The 19,522-nt window shown below is 43.6% G+C and overlaps 1 protein-coding gene across 4 annotated transcripts in view; it reads right to left on the bottom strand.

The window, feature by feature from the left end:
- Positions 1-19,522, bottom strand: part of lama1 (laminin, alpha 1) — a 261,227-nt gene that overhangs the window by 201,963 nt on the left and 39,742 nt on the right. For all 4 annotated transcript variants that reach the window (XM_078397501.1, XM_078397502.1, XM_078397504.1 and 1 more), the window contains exons 2-3: positions 18,722-18,892; positions 17,153-17,265 (exon numbers count right to left, since the gene is read on the bottom strand). In XM_078397501.1, the coding sequence (XP_078253627.1) occupies positions 17,153-17,265; positions 18,722-18,892 (284 nt within the window). The remainder of the gene's footprint in view (positions 1-17,152; positions 17,266-18,721; positions 18,893-19,522) is intronic.

Below are 19,522 nucleotides of genomic sequence, written 5' to 3'. Positions count from 1 at the left end.
CAGTCACAGGGAGAATGAGCAAACTCTGTACGGACAGCACCCAAAGTGAGTATCGAACCCGGGTCTTTGGCGCTGTAAGGCAGCAACCCTACCACTGCTCCACTGCGCCGCCCTGGATATCTGCCTCAATCACCACGCCCCGCAGAGGGTTTCAGGCAATAACTGCTCCACGCTTTATCTATCAATGCATCAACCCTCGAACTTTACTGTACCTATATAGGCCCAGAAACACCAAGATATCTTAAAATAGACCCCCCAAAAAGCTGGAGAAACTCAGCAAGTCAGGCAGCATCTGTGGAGAAAATAAATAGGTGACTCTTCTTCAGACTCTATCCTGACCCCTCCACCAGGAGACAGTATAGGAGGTAGCTGAGGAGGCCAAAGAGTTCAGCAGCTGTTCTGGGGGATGCAAAATGGGTGCAGTGTACAAACTCTGAACATAAAACTAGAGACGGGGAGGGGCAGAATTCTTTAACCATCAGTGCAATTCCTTCTACCTTCATGCTGACTTGGAGACCTCTCGTATCCCTGGAACTATCTACGGCATGTGATCCTCACGTTCCCACGAAAATAGGACCCCTTTTTTTAGCCGCTTGAGTTACCCTATAACTTGGCTTCAATCAACAACTCAAGGAACCCAGTGTCATATCTTCACTTGAATGTGCAACTATATAAATAAAAAAGCACAAGTAACAAAACCTACACAATTAAACATCTGCAGGATAAAGCCATTCACTGATGGGAAAACTAAAGGACTCAAAATTTCATACAAAAGTGACGTATGTTGCAAATAACATTTTACTTTGTGCATTATTTCTCTTGTTAAATTTCTACAGCTGCAGTGACTTAAATTATCTCTGGGAAATTTCAGAATCTCACACACAAGACACCTATCTGTTCATTTGCCTCTCAATTCAAACTGGTTCAAAAAAAGAGAGATAAATTCTATATCTGTGCTTAAATCTGTGCTAAAAGGACGTGGCATTTTCACCCCAATGAGTAGATACAAAATAATGCAGCTGATATCAAGCTGACACACCAACGCACTAAGGTTACAGGGGGGAGCTGCCACAAAGAGAGGCCAACAAAAGGCTTTTAAATGCTATCGCTGAGGTAGTTTAACTCGAGCCAAAATGTCATCTGAAACCCAATCGATCGAGACATTCTTGACATTTTTGGAGTGGGGATGGAGATGCCCTAACAAGAACTTTCTTGACAAATGGCGATGACCTCTGACCTACAGCAGTGATCGCTCTGGAAAGCTGAGAAACCAGCAGCTACCACTTAGCATCCCATTGTACCCAGAACTGTTCACTTCCTCCTTCCCCTCCCCCTTCCAGTAGACTTAACCTGCATTGTCAGTTTATGCTTGTATAGTGGTTCACTTAAGTATCTTGTGCCATTCTGAGCCAGGAGCAATAACCTCCATGTACCATGCATATTTTTTTAATACAGTGCAAATGCTCTAGGTATTTTACAGGAGCGATATCATAAGTCCATAAGTTCATAAGTGAGAGGAGCAGAATTGGTCCATTTAGCCCATCAAGTCTACTCTACCATTCAATCATGGCTGATCCGTCTTTTCCTCTCAACCCCATTCTCCTGCCTTCTTCCCATAAGGTGCTTTGATTTCCTCCCATATCCCACAAGCAAGCCGGTTGCCAGGTTTCTGTTTCTGTAAACCGGCACCTGCAGTTCCTTGTGCCTGCGCATGTCACGTTAATTGACTGTAATAGACAGTAAACTGTCCACAGTGTGTTCGTGAGGAGAGCCATGGGGTGAGTAAAGTGGAATTAGCAGCAGGTGGGCCGTGGTGTTTCAGATGACCACAGGTTTTTAGAGAGTGGAATGTGAGAGCACAGTCGGAAGGGCTTTGATAAAGCCATCCTTACCCCTGGAAAAATGTCCTCGTTGATAATCTTCGAGGAAATGTTTCTGTGAATGTGAGCCAGGATGTGTCACTTCTTACTTGCATCAATGTTTTCACTAATGTGATCAAAAGGAAGATTTTGGGGGGCCCTTTATAGACATTTAGGGTTTTATTTTGTTAGTTAAACGATGTCTTCCAATGTGAGCTTCTAAAAGCACCCTCTTTGAGCAGATGTCAGTAAGGGCTCTTATCTGAAGAACCGGCGCAAACTCACAGCAGTTTTTGAAGTGATCCAAGTCAAATGAAACACAGACACACCATGTCACTGGGTTACAATGCAGCAGAAACCAGAAAAATGTTCACACGCTGTAGGCAACTAATCCAAATGAAGTATTCTCTCTATCTGCATGGACAACCATGAGAATACTCTCTGGCACTTTTAAATCCACTGTTATTAACAAATGGCTGCAGAAGTTTCGCCACGCAGCAGATAAAATAAACCATCTTGGCTTTTGGATCTGAGCTGCGTGAAAAACAGCCCAAAGACTGCCCAGAGTCCAAACAAAGAACCTCAGCGGCAAGATTTTACTTATATATTCACAGGGCATGTGTGTTACTGGGAGGCCTCATCACCTTTCACTGGAATGGCTTGCTAGAGAATTAATCAGGCTCTTCTGGATCTGCAGTCACTAATGGCTCAGAGGCAAGATGGCAGATTCCCTTCTCTGCCGGTCACTAGCGGGTTTTTAAACAATAATCCAACAATATTTTGTTTGGTGTTGTAAGGAACTGCAGATGCTAGTTTTTAGCGAAGATAGACACAAAATGCTGGAGTAACGCAGCGGGTCAGGCAACATCTCTGGAGAACATGGATAGCTGATGCTTCCTTTGACCTACCCTAACCAATCAAGAACCTTTCAATCCCCTCTTTAAAAATTCCCAATATCAAGGGAAGATATACTATTCCTTCAGGAATTCCAACTTCTGAAAAAATTGGCCTCAGGCTTAGCAAGTAATCAAGCATCTTGTTTAGGTTTTGGAACAAACAAGGAACAGATAACCAGGGAAAGATACTCTGGCTGTCCCACAGTGACAGGGAAGGCCTATTTAAAAAATAAATATACATAAAATTAAACATAGTGTAACTGCTGAAAACACAATGTTAACTGGGGTGCAGGGATCTTAAGAATAGGAAATGAATCAGGCTAGATTAGATAGAGTTGTTTAGAAAGCATATGGTAAGCTCGCTTTCATCGGTTGGGGAGTTGAGTATACGAGTCAGGAAGTCATGCTGCAGCTTTTTAGGACTTTGGTTAGGCCACATTTGGAGTATTGTGTGCAGTTCTGGTCGAGCCATCATAGGAAGGATGCAGAGGCTTTGCAGAGGGTGCAGATGAAGTTTGCCAGAATGCTGGCTGGATTAAGAGGTTTCAGCTATAAGGAGAGGTTGGACTAACTAGAATTGTTTTAGACTTTAGAGATACAGCAGGGAAACAGCCCTTTGGCCCACCGAGTCCACACCGGCCAGCAATCACCCCATACACTAGCACTATCCTACACACTAGGGAAAATTTACAATTTTACCAAAGCCAATTAACCGACAACCCTGTACATCTTTGGAGTGTGGGAGGAAACCGGAGCACCAGGGGAAAAAAAACACGCAGTCACAGGGAGAACGTACCAACTCCATACAGATAGCATCTGTAATAAGGATCAAACCTGGGTCGCTGACGCTGTCAGGCAACAACTCAATTGCTGCGCCATTGTTCTGCTCTGTTTTCTTTAGAGCGACGGAGGCTAAGAGGAGAAGTGATAGAAGTGTATAAAATTTTGAGAGGCATTATGAGAGGTAGACAGTGAAACCTTTATCCAGGGTGGAAATGTCAAAGACTAGAGAGCATAGCTTTAAGGTGAAAGGGGCAAAATTTAAAGGAGATGTGTGGGGCAGGCTTTTCTTTGGACAGGGGTGTTGGGTGCCTGGAATGCGCTGCTCAGGGTGGTGGTGGATGCAGATATGATAGCGGCCTTTAAGAGACTTAGATACGCACATAGATATGCAGGAAATAGGGGGATATGGATCAGATGAGAGCAGAGATAAGTTTAACCTGACATCATGTTTGGTACTGATTCTGTGAGTCAAATGGCCCACTTCACTGCTGTACTGCTCTGTATTCTAGAGGGTGGGGAGAGAAGGAGAAGTTATTTGAAGCCAATGAGGTGAGGGATAGTTTAGTTAAGTTTAGAGATACAGTATGGAAAAAGGCCCCCGGCCCACTGAGTCCACGCCGACCCATTTTTGCCATCACTCCATATACACATATACACTGGGGAGGGGGCAATTTACAGACACCAATTAACCTGCAAACCCGCACGTCTTTGTGATGTGGGAGGAAACCGGAGCATCCGGAGGAAACCCACACAGTCAGAGGGAGAACATGGCAACTCCACACAGGCAACATCTGATGTCAGGATCTAACCCAGGTCTCTGGCGTTGTGAGGCTGCACCTCTAACAGATGTGCCTCTGTGCAGCCTGGTTGTGTGACAGAGATGGATTTGGGGTTAGAGAATGGAATATTAATCAAGCATTCAGATAATCTAAGGTAAACCTAACCATGTCTGCAAGTGGAGCCTCTGACAAGGTACCGGACACAGAGATCTTTAGTGATCATGCTTAACCCATTTACCTTCTGTTTGACACTGCCTGTTAAAGTACTTTTGTGCTCATCACACACTTGGCCGTGTTTGGAATGAGTTGCTTCTGCCTGCACCAAACTTTTTTCTGTTCCGTCCCTGAAGCAGAGTAATCACCCCATGAAAACGGCAGCTGATGCAGCTCATTCTAAATCCTTCTTCACCAGTCAGTCAAAGCAAATTATTCTTTTCACTTCAATCAACGCAGTCTAGTTAAAAGAAATCAACCCTGGCTCCTTGTAATTCAAAGTTGCAGCTTTACAACACAGCACACTCATTCACCGTTCGATGACCCATCAATGGATTTCATTTTAATTCAAAGTTGAATGGGTTGCTTCTTTCCTTCCCCGTCAACATTATCCTCTTTTTCTCGATACCATGTCCCATGGTTTTAAATGAAACAGAGCCTGACTTTATGTTGGGGCTGGGCCATGGAGCTTGTGTGGGGAAGGGGTAACTTTGTGGCTTAGGTTTAGAAACTTGCTTTGGCTGGAGTGGAACATATTGATTCTCAATACTGTGTCAACGCTGTCTTCATCGACAGGTCGGCGGTAGAGAGAGACAAAAACTTCAAATTCCTGGGCGTGCATATCTCTGAAGATCTATCCTAGACCCAGCACATAGATGCAACTTTTTTAAAAAGCCCATACTTCCTTAGAAAACTGAGGAAATTTGTTGTGAATAATCTCTTGAACATCTGCAGGTGTACAGTAGAAATCATCTGGTTACATCAAGGACTGCTTCAGCAACTCGAACACCCAGAAACAAAAAAGACTGCAAAAAGTGGTAAACACTGCCCAGTCCATCACTGGGCGTACTGACCTCCCCACCATCGAATGGATCTACAGGAGTTGCTGCTTCAAATAGGCAGCTAACATCATCCTACACCCACACTGTCCAGGCCACACTCTCAGTTCACTCCTGCCATCGGGAAGGAGGAATAGAATCCTGAAAACGATAACGTCTAGATTTGGAAGCAGCTGCTTCCCAACAACACTACAACTCCTAAAATGCTCCAAACTACAAAGTAGTAGGAGAAGATAGCATTGAAGGCCCTGGATGCAGGGCCACCTACAGTGGTGAAGGTCAGTCGATGCATCATCAAACGATAGATACATCTAATCAGCTGAAAAATTGGCAGAAATACAAAAGGAATATGGCCAATTATTTACCACCCCTAACCTGATCTAACATTAAATGAGATCAAGGTTCAATAAGCCCACGGTCGATATCGCTGAATACCTCCTGATAACAAAATTCTATCAAACAGATAGAATAGATAGGATAGATTTGAGTGGTGCAGTGGTGGATTTACTACAATACAACCCTTGAGACCCGGGTTCAATCCTGACTACTGGTGCTGTCTGTACGGAGCTTGTACATTGTCTCGAGGCCACGTGGGTTTTCTCCGGGAGCTCCGGTTTCCTCCCACATTCCAAAAACATGCAGGTTTGTAGGTTAATTGGCTTCTGTACATTGTCCCTAGTGTGAAGGACTGAACCAGTAAATGGGTGATTATTAGCCAGCATGGACTCGGTGGGCCGAAGGGCCTGTATCTCTAAACTAAACTAAATTAACACCAACTATTGGAGACAATCTCTGTATTAATACCTGAAGAATCTCTAAACTAAAGAAATTTTAAATCTACATATAAAAGTTTCACACTCCTCTTCTTTTCCTGGGGTGGGATTGATACAAGTGAGATACTGATCACGTTTCAGCAGCAATGTTTTCTCACCTGACCGTGAGTATCTCACAGGTAACTTTATCGGGCAATGTGGGATTGTTTTAACATGAATCATAGGTGCTTACGGTCTGAATCCCATCAAGTATTACCCAGCAAAGTCTGTGCATTGTTTGTCCCAGTCTATAGCTCTGTGCATGCAGTTGCTGTCAATTTTACAAAGACTTGAACCAGGTGAATTGTAGATACCCTAATCTTTGAAAATCCAGCTAAAAAAATGATTGTCTTTCATCTCAATGATCTGGGTTGGAGTCCCGCTGGGGGGGGGGGGAGAGAAAGGGCTTCAAATAACCGCTGATAATTATTACAGTTTCAAATCAAACGTTATTCCAGCCATTCGCTTGCAGTGAAGAGTTCACAGAGTACGCCCGACCTCCCAAGGAGAAAGGGACACAAAGATATTTGAAATGAAAATGTCAGTGAAGCACAAGATCAGCCCATTGCTCCCGGCTCTTCCAGCCGAACAACTGCTCATCTCACCAGATCTAAAGCAACCTGACAGGTGGGTGGAGATAACAATGGTGGCAGAAAGTAACTCAGAATCTCAACAAGTGCATATCAGCAAGCAAAGAGCAGGGGTCTCCTTGACCTTAAACCAAGCTCCACATTCATTGAATACCAATATAACGTGCAAAAAGGAATTTAAAAAAAGAATAAATGTGTAGCAAGGAATCGCAGATGCTGGTGGGGCTCATGTTATCGACCTCCCCGTGGTGAGCCCTGTCAACTGACCTCAGTCAGGCGAACGACAACAAACAGAGACAGCAGAAGCAGAAGCAGCTTCATAACTTCTGCTGCCTCAAACGCAAGAAGAAGAAGCAGATGCTGGTTCCATCCCTGCTTTGTTCTGATCTTTTCTTACCTCCATTTCCCTCCCCTCTACTTTGTCTGAAAATGTCTGCCCAAAATGTCACCCAGCCGTTTTATCCAGAGATGCTGCCTGACCCGATGAGTTACTCCAGCACTTGGTGTCTGCTTGATAAATATGCCTGAAACGTTTCCAAACTGGGTTAACACATATCCTGGCTTAAGTTTTTAGCATTGAACTTCCTTTTGTTGTATATTATGGTATTTACAGAGTACTATGTTTACATATCTGTTCTACTGCTGTAAGTGAGAATATCATTGATCCATTTCAGGACATATGACAATAAAACACTTGACTCTCTTGATTCTGTTGACTCTTGAAAGTAGTCAAGGCCTATCTTGCGCAGCATGAACAGCATGGTTCCTTAAAGTGAGGTACAATGCCATGGAGTCATAGTCAAAGAGCCATAAAATCGCACAACACCCAGTAACAGGCCCTTTGGCCCATCATCACCATGTTGTCCGTTGTACCTAACTACACTAATCCCATCTATTCGCACTACGTCAGTACCCTTCAATGCCTTGACAATTCAAAGACTTGTCTCAATGCTGTTTATATGTTGTTGAGTGTATCTGTCTCCACCATACCTTAGGCAGCACATTCCAGATACCAACCACTTTCTTGTTGGAAAAATTCACCCTCAATCCCCTCTAAATCTCCTCTGTATCACGTTAAACATGTCCTTTTAACTTAGATATCCCCATGAGGAGGCTCTCACTATCTATCCTATCTGTCCCCCTCATAACTTTACATATCTATATCAGCCCACCCCTGTCTCCTCTGCTTCAGACAGCCTTATTTATATTCAGCCTCAGGGCTGGTCTAGATATTCGGCATTGCCTGCTGCTCCTCCACAGGCACGTACCTGTCCAAAAAGGGGAATCAAGGGCTGTCAACAGCTATTTTCAAGGTGACTTAAACCAGGCAACAGAGTGAGATGAGGCACAACTAACCGCAACTAAAACGTGTGGGAAGCCTGCCTTCTCCTCTTGCCATCACCCAAAACCTGTATTAGTTTTAAGACAAAGCTAAATTAACACCAACGTGCAGGTATTATCGCAATGTTTAACTAGGTACTAATGCAACATTTAAGAAACATTTCGACATAGGTTTAGAGGGGATATGGGCCAAACACAGGCCGGTGGGATTAGTGCAGATGGGGCATGTTGGCCGGCGTGGGTGAGTTGGGCCAAGGGGCCTGTTTCCCTGCAACATGACTTGATGACTCTAAGGGAGAAAAATCACTGGAGTACATGAAGAACCTTCCCTCAGCAAGTCTGGAGTTGCCTTCCACATGGATAACGTGAACATACAAACAGTTTCTTCCCAGCTGTGATCATGCAACTGAACCGTCCTCTCACCAGCTATGGAGCGGTCCTGACCTCCCATCTACCCCATTGGAGACCTTCGAACTATCTTTAAATCGGACTTTACTGGATTTTATCTTGCACTAAACATTATACCCGTTATCCTGCATCTGTACACTGTGAACAGATTGATTGGAATCATGTGTAGTCTTTAGCTGGCTGGATAGCATGCAACAAAAAGCTTTTCACTGCACCTCGGTACACGTGTTAATAATAAACTAAACTAAACATTCTGGCTTCTCATGAACATCTGTGGGCAGCTGCCACTTTGCTGTATGTATGGGGTTGTATAGACAAAAATCACCCTATATCACATCTGAGTCCAAACTGGGCACAGGCCCTCCCACTACTAAATGACTGTGCTGTTCACTATTAGGCACTATGAAGTAAGGTGTAACATATACCAATTTATTTCTCAAGGACCCTAATTTCTTTAGAATCCAGTGTCAATCTACTATTGTTGGGCTTTAGAAATGTAGCATCCGCCCACGTGTAAGTGGTACATTTGTTCCCTCCAGATTATGAGTAGGTTTAAGCAGGCATACATTTACAGACTAAAGCAAGCCTGATGCAGAACAATGCACTCTTCACTATGAGTGGATCATGCTTATCATCGACAAAGATACAGGGAGAGCAAATGCAAGAATTAAATGGGCAGTACTATTTTCCACCTCCTCTCTTTTGATTTTCAGTTGCAATCAAGTCAAATGAAGGACAGAGACTTTACTGATGAAATAATGATGTTCTCACATTTAGTTGGCAGGTACTTATTCAGCCCTCAGTAGTACTGAAATCATGTGATTTTACTAATGTCCCATGCTACATAGATCAATGTGTCGGAAGGAACTGCAGATGTTGGTTTATACCAAAGATGGACAAAAATGCTGGATTAACTCAGCAGGCCAGGTAGCATCTCTGGAGAACATGGATAGGTGACGTTTCGGTTTGGAACCAAGAAGGGTTCCGACCTAAAACGTCACCTATTCTTTCTCTCCAGAGATCCTGCCTGACCTGCTGAGTTACTCCAGCAATTTGTGTCCATCTTCTACATAGACCAATATTGGCCAAGTTGCAGTGGGAATGGTTCAAAGCTTAGAACTTAGAAGAGTACAGAAGGAACAGACCATTCGGCCCACAATGTCTGCCCCGAACATGATATCAAGTTAATATGACACCAAGTCAAGACACCATGATCCACATCTTTCAATTCCCTGCTTATCTAAAAGCCTCTTAAATGGCACTCTCGTATCCAACACCATTCCTGACAGTGTGTTCCAGGTATCCACCACTCTCTGTGTAAAAAGCCTGCCCCGCACATATATATCCTTTAAACTTTGTCCTTCTCAGCATATAGTTAGCTACACCTTCTAGCCTTTGACATTTCCACCCTGGGAAAAAGGGTTCTGACGGTGTATGCCTCTCACATTGTATACGGTTCAAATGGACTAGAGTGAGTGGCAGGCCAGAAAATAGCTCTTGTTGGAAGACATAGGTGCATGTTTGGTGTGGCTGGGGCAAGATTTCCGAGTAGCAATGATCCCTGCAGTGCAGAATATCCAAACAACACTCAGGGATTAGCTCATTAACAGGAAAAATAAAGAACAAGAATAGTGCCTTTTTCAAGTTGATAAATTCCAGGAGAAAAATTAGGCCATTCAGCCCATCAAGTTTACTCTGCCATTCAATCATGGCTGATCTATCCCTCTCAACTACATTCTCTTGCCTTCTCCCCAAAACCCCTGACACACTCACTAATTAAGAATCTGTCAATCTCTGCCTATAAATACAAAATGACTAGGCCTCCACCGATATCTGTGGCAATGAATTCCAGATTCCCCACTCTCTAACTAAAGAAATTCCTCATTATCTCCTTTCTAAAGGTAGGTCCTTTTATTCTGAGGCTATGGCCTCTGGTCCTAGACTCTCCCACAAGTATAAGCATCCTCTCCTCGTCCACTCTACCCAGGTCTTTCACTATTCGGTAAGTTTTACTGGACCTTATCTTGCACTAAAGGTTATTCCCTTTATGATGTTTCTGTACACTGTGGATAGCTCGATTGTAATCATGTATAACATTTTGCTGACTGGTTAGCACGTAACAAAAGCTTTTCACTGTACCTTGGTCCACGTGACAATATACTAAACTAAAGTAAATTAAACTTATCTTGTAAAATGTGTCATGTCATTCCCAATCCTGTTACAGGGTCAGAATATACCTTCTCCCTCCTTCCCCTACTTGACAACGCTAAGTGCAATTCCTTCCGTTCATTAAATAAACACCTGTCTCATTCAGCCCCAACATTCAAATAAAAAAGGTCTTGTCACGTTTGGCCTGATTCTGGAGTCACTCTAGCATCTATTGGCAACTGACTGGATTGGCACATATCGGGTTCAACATTAACATGCTGAGTGCACTCAACAGCATAGCAGCAAACATGGCACTTCGCTGCTGTTCAACCCTGGCTACATCAGCAAACCTGAAACCTGGTTCACAGCAAGTGAATGTGCAATTAGGCTTCACACGGCATTTTTCACGTACTCAACAAAAAAAGCAGCATTGCGTAAAGTAATTAGAAAACATGCTGGTCGGTGCAGGCAAAGGGAACAGCCACCAACCTGTGAATAAGCTGTTCCGGGGGAGGGGGAAGAAAAGAAACAGCATGTTTTCAAATGCATAGGGGGTCATGACTTGTACAAATAACTCGCCAGAGCCTTTGGTTAATAACCGTGAAAGGAGAATCAAAGATGCTTTTTGGTATTCTTTCCTGTTTGCTTATTTACTACCAAGTATCTGCTAAATAGTGTAAACGGTTCGAGCTGCTGCCTCACAGCGCCAGAGACCCGAGGTTTGATCCTCACCATGGGTGCTGACTGTATGGAGTTTGTACGCTCTCCCTGTGACCACATGGGTTTCCTCCCACAACCCAAAGACGTGCAGGTTTGCAGGTTAATTAACAGAGGGAATAGTCCGAAAAATGTAGGGAATGAATGGAAAAGTGAGATAACATAGAACTCGTGTAAATGGGTGATTGATCGATGGTCGGGATACCCTCGGTGGGCCAAGAGGTCTGTTTCCATGCTGCATCTCTGAACTAAACTAAAATCGAAAGAAGTGCATATGCAGAAAATGTAAGTATCTCATTATCACTGCCAATGAATATTGAAGGCAGGACCCACTTTGAGATGTTACAGAAATTGAATTCAATGACATTCATTGAGCTTGTTTTATTCCATAAATTTAGCTGTGCTGGTTTTCATTGTAAAAAAAAATGCATCAAGCAGAATTAATTTCGGACATGACCTAATGGTTAAAGAAATCACTACAGCTTGAAAAATAATTAAGTGACAGGGTGAGCAGAGGAAGAGTTTTGGCTGTTATGTTCCTGATGAGGACAGAGACACACGTTACTGCAGGTTGCTGGAATCTGGTGCCAAAAATAAGCTGCTGGAAAAACTCAACAGGTTTTAGCTGCATCTGTGGAGAGAAAGTGATGGTCAACATTTTGGGTTGAGACTCTACATCAGGATTGAATGTAGAGGGAGCAGCGTCATAAGTTCATAAGTGATAGGAGCAGAATTGGGCCATTGGGCCCATCAAGTCTACTCCACAATTCAATTGTGGCTGATCTCTCTCTCGCTCCTAACCCCATTTTCTTGCCTTCTCCCCATAACCCCTGACACCCGGACTAATCAAGAATCTAACTATCGCAGCTTTAAAAATATCCATTGACTTGGCCTCCATAGTCTTCTGCGGCAAAGAATTCCACAGATTCACCACCCTCTGACTAAAGAAATTCCTCCTCTTCTCCTTCCTACAGGAATGTCCTTTAATTCTAAGGTTTTAACCATGGTCCTAGACTCGGAATCTTCGCAGTAAGAGGGGGGGGGGTGGCGGAGGGTGGGGGCGATAGTTGGAACCAAGATGAGGATGGGGGGGTTGCTGGAGCCAACTGTGGGGAGGGGGTAGGAAAGGTCAACAATGGGAGATGAAACCCAGATGGATAGATGGGTGAGTGAAGGGTGGATGGAACCATCCTGGTGAGGAGGATGATGGGGCTGGGTGCGGGTTGGAAAAGAAGCACAAAGGGAGAGAGAACCTGGATGGACTGGTGGGAGTAGAAAACAAACATACGGGGGACCAAAATAATTAAATGAACAGTGACACTTGGAATGTTCTGTGATCCAAGATTATAGTCATACAGCACAGCAACAAGTCGTTCGGCACAACCTGCCCACCCGACCCAGATCCCCATCTACACTAGTCCCACCTGCCTGGGTTTGGTCCATATCCTTCTCAACTTTTCCTATCAATGTACCTGACCAAGTATCTTTCAAATGTTATGACAGTTCATGCCTCAACTGCCTCCTCTGGCAGCTTGTTCCATATACCCACTGCCCTCAGGTTCCTATTAAATCTTTCTCCTCTCACCTGAAACCTTTGTCCTCTGGTTCTTAATTTCCCAACTTTGGCTAAAAAGACTCTGTGGATTTACCCTATCTATTCCCCTCATGATCTTATACATCATTATAAGATCACCCCTCATCCTCCTGCACTCCAAGGAATAAAGTCATATCCTCGCCCCTCTCTCCCTATTACTTTTGCAAATTTTATGAACAGAGCATATTTTTGTAAAAATAAACTGGGAGTTCACTGAGGTAAAGAAACCAATGCCTCACAATGATCAGGGTCTCTTTGCATACTGGTGTGGGTGGGAGGCTGGTGCTTTCCAATGATCAGTCACCCAAGATCCAAAACCAATCTTGGCATTGTCTTGCCTCACTAGCACCAGTATTCAATGCAAGATTTTACGCGTAGGAAGGAACTGCAGATGCTGGTTTACACCAAAAATAGACACAGAATGCTGGGGTAACTCAGCAGGACAGGCAGCATCTTGAAGAGAAGGAATGGGTGACGTTTCGTGTCGAAACCCTTCACCAGACTCTGTCTCATAAGATTTTATGCACAGAATTTAGATGAAAGTTACGCTCACAGGAGAGCAAGAGAGTAAGAAGATTTTTTTGTTGCAACCTGCCTGGCTAGTTTTTAATACTGGAATGGAGGACAGATCCTGGGTTAAACAGCTGTTCAGCTACATTAATTGGCTTCAGAGGCCCTGGGCTGGAGAAGGCGAGGGGAACAAATTAAACTGGAGCCCTGCAATTCATGGCCACCTAATGAAATCGAATGCTGGTCCTGCTTTAAAGACACCAATGACCAAACTGCTCCAACTCATTAAAACAGATCAAAGAGATGTCTTTCAACTGACCAGCCTGAACAGGCCTTTCAAAGGTCACAAGCAGAACTGCAATGGTCAGAACCAAAATCCCTCAACAATGTTCCTTTCTAAATGCTCAGCGATACCAGCCCATGGAATCTGGTGCCAGCAATTTATTTACTTTAATACATATTCAATGATTTTTAAGAAACAATCAGCCTACAATATGTGGTAATCTTTCCGCAATCAAATTGAGCATGATTACACTGGTTTTGGAAGTTTAAAAGGGCAAGGACTCAGTTGAGATATTTCTCACTAGTCTGCAGTGAATGCTACTTTGATCCGCTGGCTAATGGGCGTCACAACCAAACACTGTTTCATTTAATAACTAAACGACTATCATGGGCACACATCAAAGCCCACGTGGAATGGGACACGTAACCCATCATTAACCAGGCCTCCAGGCATTCTACAGCTCTGTTATTTTCACAGCCATTCAAAGGCTCTTCAGGTTCTGTCAAAGGGAACATCTCAAATTTCTGCATTAATCACAAGATAAAGGATGTCAGATAGTTCTGTCAGGACTGTGCACTCCAGCTTTGTATGCCGCACACTGCATTATATTCAAATATTTCCAGCTGCATCTCAAAATGTCCTTGCAGTCTTCCCTGGGACACATTCGCTAAACAAAATTGCCAGATAAGGGTTGTGGTGATGTCTCAATGAATAGGAATTTTACTCCTACGATCGGGAAGAAGGTATAGGAGGATGAAAACCGTGACCACCAGGTTCAATAATTGCTTCTTCCCATCAACCACAAGGCACTTGAACACAACATTAATCGAAGAACTATGATCTGTCCTGGGTTGCACTACATACTTTGAGCTTTCATTTTTGCACTAGTATTAGGGTTACTAATTTATTTGATTTTTTGATTACATGTTATCTGTACATATTGTGTTACAGACCTGTTATGCTGCTGCAAGTCTCATTGTTCCATTGTCAGCACAGAGTAATTAAACACTCTTGACTCTTGAATTGAGAAACGAATAGCATGAAGGCAGATCTCTGGCAGGTTGAACTTTTTTTCCCCAAAATTAGAATAGAAATTAGAAATAATTTCTAATGCTGGTTAAAAAGAAAGACACAATGTGCTACAGTAACTCAGCAGGTCAGGCAGCATCTCTGGAGAACATGGATAAGTGATGTTTTGGGTTGTGACCAAGTCTGAAGAAGGGTCCTGACTCGAGAAGTCACCAATCCATGCTCTCCAGAGTTGTTGACTGACCCATGGAGTTACTTCAGAACTTTGCGGCTCCTTTATGATTAGAAATTACATGTGAATATGCCATTGATGTTCAACTTTAATGGGAATCATAACATACCAGTTCCAGTCGAAGTTCCAACATTGGCTCAACTTACGCAGGAAGCTCAATGTTGCATTGAGCCGATTGACAATTGTTTCCCACTGTTGGTGAATTCATCACTGGAAGGCAGCAGGAGAGGAATCAATGGAAGGATAGGACCAGTTTTCCCACATCAGGGATTCGCTCATCAGAACCTGGAATGATTTGCTGATTTCCTATCACTAGGAAAGTACCATAGAAAGCACAGGGGTGTTTGGATCTGGTTGGTGTCACATCACCAAGGAGATCCAAAGAACTTCTTGATTCTTATGGACATGAAGAACGTCAGATGCTGGTTAATACACAAAAGGACAGTCAATGCTGCAGTAATTCAGCAGGTCAGGCAGCATCCTTGAAGAAGATGAATATGTGACCTTTCGGGTCAGGTCGCTTCTTCAGACTGATTGTAAGGAGGGGGGGAAGAAAGTTGGAAAAGCGGAGAGGCAGGACGTGCATGGCAGGTATAGGACACAGGTGAGGGAGGGGGAATTTTGAAATGCAGATAGTTGGAATAAAGGCTAACAAAGCCTTTTCTTGATCTTTGGGAGCAAAGACAAGAAAGGAAAGAAGGTGGGAGACAGATTTCAAGAGTAGCGGATTGTAAAGATGCAGATTCTTGACCTCTTGATTCTGGCCCTCCGACACCTCCCAACAATGACAAAAGTTCCCAAGTAACAGTGCTGTCAGACAGTGGCTGCAACTCAAGCCACCCCTGGTGAAACTGTAGATCCGTGTGTTGAAATAGCTGGTAAACAAACATATCTATAGTCCATGTGTAGGATGGAACTGCAGATGCTAGTTTAAACTGAAGATAGACACAAAAAGCTGGAGTAACAGCAGGTCAGGCAGCATCTCTGAAGAGAAGGAATAGGTAAAGCTTTGGGTCTCATTTCCTTTTCCCCTTCTTCAGACTGAGAGTCAGGGGAAAAGGAAATGAGAGATATATACGTTGATATTGAGAGATATGGAACAAAGGAATGAAAGATGTGCAAAAAAGTAACGATGATCAAGAAATTAACCATTGATGGCTGTGGGCTAGCTGTTAACAAGTTATACAGACAATGAAACTCACTGGGCCTACAGTGAAACTAGTACGACGACTATTGTTCAAGATTTTAGTGATGTATTGCATACTAGGATATTTTATAGCACAATACGCTTCTGGACCAAGACTGCGAGGCTGTGAGTTAGTTGGGAAATGCCATCATACCTGAGAATTTCAACGATTTTCAAATTTTATTTTTAACTTTCTATTTTTGATAACTTTGGTTGCTTGGACAGGTATGGGATCAATGTATGAGACATTTCCAACTAACAAACAGCCTTACAGTCTTGGTCCAGAAGGGATCTCGACCTGAAACGTCACCCATTCCTTCTCTCCAGAGATGTTGCCTGTCCCGCTGAGTTACTCCAGCTTTTTCGATTCTATCTTCGGTTTAAACCAGCATCTGCAGTATGATATTGATCCCATTGGTCTGATATGGTGACCAGCTCACGAATGTGTAGCCAAATATTACTGAATTCTTTTTACAAGCTACCTCTCACTGCTTCCTAATGTTACTAACATAATGTTGAGCATCATGTACAATGTCCAAAGTAATTGTTGGAACACTGGGAAAACATGTCCGACAATGATAAAACCAAAGCTTTAAGAGTATTGAAATATCCAGAAGATAAAAAGAGAAGCGGAAGTAGGGCCATCTTGTTCACCATCCTGGCCCATCATTGCGTAAAACCATGGCCAATCTGTACCTCTACAAATCCTCTGATTCATTTAGGGTTCAAAACGCCATCAATCCCAGTCTAGAATATTCTGTATGAATGAACAATCACAGTCCGAAAGAGTAGAGAATTACAAAGAGTCGTATGTCTTGGTATAAAATAAGTTCTTCTCATCGCAGTTCTAAAGAGAAGATTACATTGTGATTCCTCATTGGAGTTCCTCCAGCACCACATGTTGTGTAAGAAGGATTGTTTCTTTCTCCTTACCTGTCTCAGGTCCAGGGTAATTGTCACCCAGTGGAATTGTCTGCCATTCTGGATACTGGGACTCTGCCACCAATTGTTGGTTCCATCAATAGCGCTCGTAATTGGATGTCGTTCTGCAGAAATAGACACAAGGAAAGAAAAGGATTCACATTTCTTATAGCTTTCTACACCCTCAGTCTGTTGTTGACCCTGCTCCATTTGCGTGGCTCACTCCAATTGCAGAAGATAAGGTCTCACCTTATCTTCCCATCTTGTGAGGCCCCATCTTATGGGTCACAATTTAGGGTGGCACTGCGACGCAGCGGTATTGTTGCTGCCTTACAGTACCCGATACCCAGGTTCGATCCTGACTATGAGTTCTGTAGGTATGGAATTTGTACATTCTCCCTGTGACCTCGTGGGTTTTCTCCGGGTGCTCTCATTTGCTCCCATACTCCAAAGACGTACAGGAATGTAGGTTAATTGGCTTTGGTTAAATTATCCCGGGTGTGTAGGTTAGTGTACGGGGTGATTGCTGGTCGGCACTGACTCGGTGGGCTGAGTGTGTAGGTTAGTGTACGTGGTGATTGCTGGTCGGCACTGACTCGGTGGGCCGAGTGTGTAGGTTAGTGTACGTGGTGATTGCTGGTCGGCACTGACTCGGTGGGCCGAGTGTGTAGGTTAGTGTACGTGGTGATTGCTGGTCGGCACTGACTCGATGGGCCGAGTGTGTAGGTTAGTGTACGTGATGATTACTGGTCGGCACTGACTCGGTGGGCCGAGTGTGTAGGTTAGTGTACGTGGTGATTGCTGGTCGGCACTGACTCGGTGGGCAAAAGGGCCTGTTTCCCCGTTGCATCTCTAAATTCTAAAGTCTAGAAAATAATAACTAGAAGAATCTCCTCCCACAGTAGAACCCAAGGCATGGAAAGTATTACAAGTGTCCATAATAACATATGGGTTAGATCCACCGGAATATTTCTTGATGGATTACATCATGTTGATTTTCTAATGGGTGTAAGTGAACATAATCGCAGAAGGTTCGTAAATCCTTATTTTTCTACAAGTTCACATAGGCTTAACATTGAAAATTGTAACTCTCAAACATTTTGCCCTCCCCAACCTGACTTCAACAAGCAAATTCTATAATTAACTGCTCCAAGGGGCGCAGCGGTAGAGTTGCTGCCTTACAGCGCTTGCAGTGCCGGAGACCCAGGTTCGATCCCGACTACGGGTGCTGTCTGTACGGAGTTTGTACGTTTTCCCCGTGACCATGTAGGTTTTCGCCGAGATCTTCGGTTTCCTCCCACACTCCAAAGATGTACAGGTTTGTAGGTTAATTGGCTTGGTATGAATGTAAAATTGATACCAAAATTGTCTCTAGTGTGTGCAGGATAGTGTTAGTGTGTGGGGATCGCTGGTCGGCACAGACTCGGTGGGCCGAAGGACCTGATCCGCGCTGTATCTCTAAACTAAACTAAATTAAACTAAAGTAACAATCAAAAAGCCTCGTAAGAGTAGGCGAGACATCAATCGCTACTCAGAAGTGTGGGATAGGCCACCACACCGTGTTTGGTCGCGCACACATACCTTTCGGGTTTGCGCTGTTCAGGTCACAGATGCGACACTGAGGGTTGCGTATTGGCCGCCCAGGAACGTGCTCCACCAGCTTACAGTACATCTCAGGCCCATTCTCACCGCAAGTTGCATTAGTGGAGATGACAGCATTGCTGGCAAGGTTCAGGATGGCCGGGAAAAGACCTGATGGAGGCAAAACAGATGAGTTTAGGACCCAGTTCCCAAAAGATATCAAATCATAGCCAAAATCTAAAACTATCTGAGGCCTGTTTAACAGAAACAAAAATCCAGTGTGTTATTTACAGGAATTAAGATGTACTTGGAAATCATAAAACAGAATATTTTTTCAAACACAACCACAACATATTGGGAAAGTTACAGAATAGTTCATGTTGGAAACTTGTATTAAAACAGAATGCTGAAGATATTCAGCTGGTCAAGCAGCATCTGTGCAGAGGAAAATCAGTAGTGTTTCAGGTTGATAATCTTTCATCATTTGTAAACACTGTTGTATGTAATAACTCAGGTGGCCATACCAGTTTCTGTGACCTGGTTACGAGAAGGATTGTAATGATGTGGTTAAAAGACTGCAGATGCTGGTTCACAAGAAAAGGCACAAAATGCAGGAGTAACTCTGCGGGTCAGGCAGCATCTCTGGAGAACATGGATAGGTGATGTTTCGGGTCAGGAACCTTCTGAAGAAAAATCCTTCTTTGGCACTCAGATTACATTATGCTTCACAATCTTGAATTTTAACCTATCTTTTCTTGTGAATAATCAATGATGCAGTTCTAAACAAAAACTTTGATTGTA

This window comes from Rhinoraja longicauda, chromosome 4, assembly GCF_053455715.1.
Source record: "Rhinoraja longicauda isolate Sanriku21f chromosome 4, sRhiLon1.1, whole genome shotgun sequence".
NCBI classification, from domain to species: Eukaryota; Metazoa; Chordata; class Chondrichthyes; order Rajiformes; family Arhynchobatidae; genus Rhinoraja; species Rhinoraja longicauda.
Note: the sequence above shows the minus strand (reverse complement) of the source record. Positions and strands in the feature narration are given on the sequence as shown.